Source organism: Rhincodon typus, chromosome 7 (assembly GCF_021869965.1).
Source record: "Rhincodon typus isolate 14 chromosome 7, sRhiTyp1.1, whole genome shotgun sequence".
NCBI classification, from domain to species: Eukaryota; Metazoa; Chordata; class Chondrichthyes; order Orectolobiformes; family Rhincodontidae; genus Rhincodon; species Rhincodon typus.
The window spans coordinates 58,565,909-58,572,483 of NC_063338.1; the positions used below are offsets into that span (position 1 = coordinate 58,565,909).

The 6,575-nt window shown below is 38.0% G+C and overlaps 1 protein-coding gene across 1 annotated transcript in view; it reads left to right on the forward strand.

Moving 5' to 3' along the window:
• Window positions 1-4,793, forward strand: part of scn1laa (sodium channel, voltage-gated, type I-like, alpha) — a 121,151-nt gene extending 116,358 nt beyond the window's left edge. The window contains exons 20-23 of the mRNA XM_048599030.1: window positions 1,916-2,089; window positions 3,331-3,453; window positions 4,422-4,456; window positions 4,733-4,793. Of these exons, the coding sequence (XP_048454987.1) occupies window positions 1,916-2,089; window positions 3,331-3,453; window positions 4,422-4,424 (300 nt within the window). The 3' untranslated portion in view covers window positions 4,425-4,456; window positions 4,733-4,793. The remainder of the gene's footprint in view (window positions 1-1,915; window positions 2,090-3,330; window positions 3,454-4,421; window positions 4,457-4,732) is intronic.
• The last annotated feature ends 1,782 nt before the right edge of the window (window positions 4,794-6,575 follow it).

The following is a 6,575-nucleotide window of genomic DNA, read 5'->3' on the forward strand; positions in this document are numbered from 1 at the left end:
ATAAGAAGTCCGGCAATAAATTAGAAAAAGCAAAGAAATAAGAGTCCAGCATTGACAGTCCTTCCAACCCGGATGTCTCTGGGCTTCAACCTGAGGCCGGGAGTGCTGGGAATCTGCACTGGCTTTCATCCCAGACATCACCACTGCCTGAGGATAGGAAATAAAAAGAAAGGAAAACGTGAACAGAGAGACAGAAAGAAAAGAAACAGACCAGCTCCAGCTCAGGAGTCCTAATCCACCATCATCTTGGAAGTAATAAGAGACAATCTAACCACTGCCCCTTGACATTCAATTGTGTTACTAAAACTCAACCTGCCACTGTCAATATCCTGGGGGTTATCATTGACCAGAATCTCAGCTGGACTCGCCATTTAATATAGTGGCTATAAGAGCAGGTCAGAGGCTAGCAATACTGTGGCGAGTAACTCACCTCCTGTCTCAACAAAGTTGTCCATCATCCACAAGGGACAAGTCGGGAATGTAATCGAATACTCCCCCACTTGCCTGGATGAGTGCAGCTCCAGCAACACTCAAGAAGCTTGACACCATCCAGGACAAAGCAGCCCACGTGATTGGCACCACATCCACAAGCATTTACTCCCTCCACTACCCATGCTCAGTAGCAGCAGTGTGTACTGTCTACAAGATGCACTGCAAAAATTTACCAAAGATCCTTAGACAGAACCTCCAAACCCATGATCACTTCCATGTAGAAGGACAGGGGCGGCAGATACATCGGAATGTCACCGTCGTCTGCAAGCTCCTCTCCAAACCACTCACCACCCTGACATGGAAATATATCACCATTCCTTCAATGTCACTGGGTCAAGATCCTGGAATTCCACCCCTAAGGGCATTGTGGGTCTACCTACAGCACATGGACTGCAGTGGTTCAAGAAGGCATCTCACCACCACTTTCTCAAGGGCACCTAGGGTCGGCAATAAATGCTGGCCAGCCAACAACATACACGTCCCACATGTGAATAAAAATTAAAACTAAATGGAGAAAGACTAGAGAAGTGGAGAACAGAGTTATTTGGGTGTCTTCATCTATAACTTACGAATAACTAGTATCCAAGTTAGTTAGGTAATAGGAAAGGCAAATGGAGAGTTGGCTTTTATTTCAAAGGAATGGAGTATAAAAGTAGGGAAGTTTTGCTTAATTGTACAAGGCACCAATCAGGCCACAGCTAGAATACTGTGAGCAGTTTTGGGCCCTTTACCTAAGAAAAGATAAACTGGCATTGGAGGCAATCCAGTGAAGGTTAACTGGGCTGATACCAGGTATGGAGGAGTGGTTGAGTAATTTGGGCCTGTACTCTCTAGAATTTAGAAGAATGAAAGGCAACCTTATTGAAACATACAGGGAGACTTTGCAGGGTAGATGTGGAAAGGATCTTGCCCTTTCTGGGAGAGTCTAGGACCAGAGGGCATAATGTCAGAATGAAGGGGTGTACATTTAATAGAAAGATGAGGAGGAATTTCTTCCTTCAGGGGGTAGCGAATCTATGGAAATTTTTATTGCAGATGGCTGTTGAGGCTGTGTCAGGGCTATATATCTTCTCAAGACTGAGATCCCTGAACAGAGAGGAAATCAGGGATTATGGGTGAGATAGGAAAATTGAGTTGTTGATTATCACATCAGCCATCACCTTGTTGAACAGCAGAACAAACTTGATGGGCTGAATGGCTGACTTCTGCTCCTATGTCTTAAGGTCAACCCACTGATCAACAACAATGTAAAACAGCAGCAACTGTGTAGAGCACTGTGGTCTGGAATAACTCAGCCTGTAAGACTGAGAAAGCTTGTGTGTTAGTCGGAAGCAGAAATAAAAAGAGATGGAAAATCTAATGAACAAACTCAAATTATCCTTTTGTAAAGTACAAATATTTTTAATTATTGTCTCACTTTTAGGCATTTGAAGATATTTACATTGAACAAAAGCATAACATCAAGTCAATGCTGGAATATGCTGATAAAATCTTCACCTACATCTTTATTCTGGAAATGTTGCTGAAGTGGGTGGCCTATGGTTTTGTGAAGTATTTCACGAATGCTTGGTGTTGGCTGGACTTCCTCATTGTTGACGTATGTATTCTGAGTTTTGTACTTTTTTTGTTGGTATTCCATGTTGAGGTAACAAACCCAGAAATTTGGTACATGATGCCTATTACCATATTACTCAGGATCACTGCATTAAATGAAAATTTTTCAGGGAAATGGTCATGACTGCTGTTCTTAGATTCAGTAGATTTTTTGAAATAGAATACAATTGTTGTGTGATAGTGTGGTTGGATGTTCCTCTCCATGTTCCAGTAGGTTCAGAATGTTTGATGTTGACATTGATCCCAAAATTCACTATTTACTGATATCATTAACTTTGATAAGTGAAATGTCGTCTACAAAATAAATTTTGTATTTACATTTTTGTATTTTAAGTGTGTGTGATATAATCAGTATTTTCTTTTGCTTTCTTTTGGTTCCAGGTCATATTTTGCATTTTTGGTTGAAAGTCCAAACATCCATTCATGTTTTGAAACACCCAAGCCCTTTAAAACATTGCTGCATTGTCAATGCTGGTTCTCTAATCCCTGTTGCCAATTGCAAGCTGTATTTTTACACAAGGCAGAGAGATTTCAAGCACTTGCAGTTTGTGGTATTGATGGATTTTTGTTGGCTGACACTTCTATTGCCCTGTAATAAAATGGCTTTTTTAAGAGGTGAAAAATTATGAATAAATAAACCAACCCCAATCCCAACTCCCTACGTACACTCACCTTTACAGGCTCCATCCCCGCCTCCTTGACCTGTCTGTCTTCTCTCCACCTATCTGCTCCTTTATCCACCTTCCATCATCGCCTCCCCCCCTCTCTCTATTTATTCCAGAGTCCCCTTCCCCTCCCCCATTTCTGAAGAAGAGTCCAGACCCGAAACGTCAGCTTTCCTGCTCCTCTGATGTTGCCTAGCCTGCTGTGTTCATCCAGCTCTACACCTTGCTATCTATGAATAAATGACTTTCTTTTTCTTAAAAAACAAACTTGCTTTGCACATCCTATTGTCACCATACATGTCTGTACACATAGCCATAGGTTGTTCTGGTCTTTTGAGCAAATCTGATTTTAATTGCTCTACTATTGTGCCCATTCTTTCAGTTGTCCAGGTAACTGAGTACAGGTTGTTGTTCCAAGAATGAGGATTGCCCATGCAGCTGATTGAGATGTTTCAGTTTAAATTCTTCTGGAGTAATATATGATAAATGCTATATCAGATGGTTTTAAAAACTACATTAACCATTTCAATTGTATCTATTTTTTTTTTCTTTTGTATAGGTGTCTTTGGTGAGCCTTGTAGCTAATGCCCTGGGCTACTCAGAACTAGGTGCTATTAAGTCCCTTCGGACACTAAGAGCTTTAAGACCTCTTAGGGCCTTGTCACGTTTTGAAGGCATGAGGGTAAGATAAACAATGGCTCAACTTTGCATGTGTATGATATACATTTAGATCCAAAACAAGTAAATGAAATAGAGACCCTTACAGAAGTGGTTATCTCACATTTTCTATACTATCCTTCGCTACAAAATCTCAACGCATGGCTGCATACTATAAGGTATTGTGATATGTAAAATTCACTTACACCTTTCTATTCAGCTTTTCACTTGTGTGATTTTTTTTTCACTGGAGAATTTCCAGATGCCTGCAGAATAACTAAAGAAAGATTGTGAACCTTTATTTAGAAGAAAACAATAATCTATATTTTTAAATGAAAGCAATGAAGTACATATTATCCAACAGATGTGTTGTTATCACATGTTTGCTTATGGTATTTGAACATTACGTTGCTATTTTTCACGCAGAATAAATGTATTCTTTGGTTGAAAATTTCTGAAAATTATCAATAAAAATAACATAGGTTCAATTTCTAGCTTTTGGTGCAATTTTAAATGCATATTTTAACCAACAAAAATCTCTACTAGTTGTCAGCTTTATGAATATAAAAACATTTGAAGAATTTTGTGAAACAAATTTGAAGAAATTCCATATGTTCATGTCCTGGCTGTAAGTTTATACCTGCTGGGAGCGCAGATCAGATATCATCCTAGAAAAATAAATTAGAAAATTGAGTGCACAGATAAACAAGACCCACAAAATTTCCTGAACACAGATAAATCAAGTGAATTTTACATTCAAATGCTTGATATGTGTTTCTAGGCAGCATAGTTTCATGCAGACAGTTGCTTCACACTTTGTTATTTTCCTGTGAGGGTACCAAAAGGTAATCATTAATATCACATCCGGCCAGTGTAAACTCACATCTGCTAAACTCTCATTGTTTGATTTTATTTTCTAATTTCCTGATATTTTTTCAATAGTTTTGATTTTGATGTCTGTACTTTACTCATAATTTTGCATTCTTTTTGCAGTAATCAATTCTGTGACATCATCGATCCACCACAAGGTTTTTTGCTTTATTTTACTTTTTTTTTCAATACATGCTGTGTCATCTGGTCAAATATTTTCCTGAAGTTGCTATATATTGTTTCTATATTCTTATTTGTGTACAATTTTTCAGTTTTTTGTTTAATAATACATTGAACCTTTAATGTAGATAATCTACAATTTACAGAATGTGCTTTTAACAAAAGTAATGCTTCCTGTTTATATTAGCAAGCAACCTTTCTTATTCCAACATGCATAACCTGTTTAACAGTCTTTCCTTAATTCTCTTGATTAGGTGGTCGTCAATGCACTTCTTGGAGCAATTCCTTCCATTATGAATGTGCTGCTTGTCTGCCTGATATTCTGGCTCATTTTCAGTATAATGGGTGTAAATCTTTTTGCTGGAAGATACTACCACTGTATCAATATATCTGATGGAACGCAATTCCCCATCAAGATTGTTAACAATAAAACTGATTGTGAGCAGCTTAATGAAACCGCACGGTGGAAAAACGTGAAAATCAACTTTGACAATGTTGGAGCTGGCTATCTTGCCTTACTACAAGTGGTGAGTTAATTGTTATGTCACATGATTTCTGAAAACACATAATAAACAAAACATGGGAGAAACCTAGTTTTGAAATTTTCGGTTGATAGGGAAAGAGTACGTATCACCCAGAATGCACAGTTAAAGTGAATATTTTTATAATTTCTAGACTAAATTTAGACCTGTTGTGCTCATTGGCAGGATATAGTTCTGGTTGTGCTTCTAGCCCAGCAGTTCTGAAGCTTCTAATTCCATTTAGAGGATATTTAAACACACTGGGCTTGACATGCTGCAATAAGGATCTTGTATGGCCTTTACGGCAGTGAGCATAAACTGCTCATGAATTTGGGTTCTGAGTTTTCTAGGAGGCTGTTTTGCTCAGTAGACTGGTCAGCTAGTTTGTAAGGCAGAGTGAAGCGTAAGTTCAATTCCCACATTTCCTGAGATTGCTATGAATGTTTCACCTTCTTGATCTCACCCCTTGCCTGAATCATGGTGACACTCTGGTTAAATTCACCATCAGTTATTTCTCTGTAATGAAAGAGTGGGACTATGGTGACTTTACTTAGTATGTTAAAATTTGTTATCTACAAACAGTTTTTATGATGTAATCAGCTTTTCATTTTCACAAGAATGCAACACTCAAACCCACTTTGCATTGTTAGTATTGATCAGTTTGACGCTGAAGAATCTTAGGGCCCACCCATCTCCTCAGATCACATGACATAACGCAACAAAGGGATAGGGAATTTGTTCAGAGTCTTAATCAATATATATCTGCAAGTCAGAATTTCTGAAGTCAACAATGTGATCTCATTACTACTTGTGGAACCCTTACTTGAGCATTTGTAGCTACTGTTGCCCCTGCATTAGAGCAGTGATCTCACTCCAAATATATTTTCAGCATGCATCATGAGACTTCTTGTGACTTTTTTACATACTTTGTGACAATGCCTTCTAATATGCATTATATTTGGATTTTTTTTTAGTTTTGCCAATTTAGGCTTTTCATTCTGATAGTGACATTTTGCCCAAGTTGTCATAATCTTTTAAAAATTATACGCTTAGGTTGCATCTTGTTTCCTGAAACTAGTAGGTACAATGTCAATAATAAAGATTTTACAAAATATATAATACAAATAATGTGTACATTTATGCATTTAATTAATTTGTCTTTTACTATCTTCATTAAAGTTTCACTGAAAGCCTAGCATTAGATTGTAATATTTTGCTCAGAACTGTGACTCTGACCTGAATTTGAATTGTGCAGTCATAGTATGTGCACTGTATAATTCGGGATGCTTTGGCATGCTTTAGGAATGCATTGTACTGTTAGAAAGAAAAAACAGGCTGAAATCAGACCACAGAAAAGCATCCCTTGCCCTCGCCTCCTACCCTTATACCCCATTCCTTCCCTCAACCCATCCTAACAGGCACTTAATCGGATGAACCTCCCCATCTCAGAAGCTAAACATGCATGTTTCCACTAATTTTTCAGATGATGGGCATGACAGATGTTAGAAACATTAAATCTAACCTGATATCCATGAGGGGTATTAGGGTTAGAGATCGGCGGCAAATATATACGATT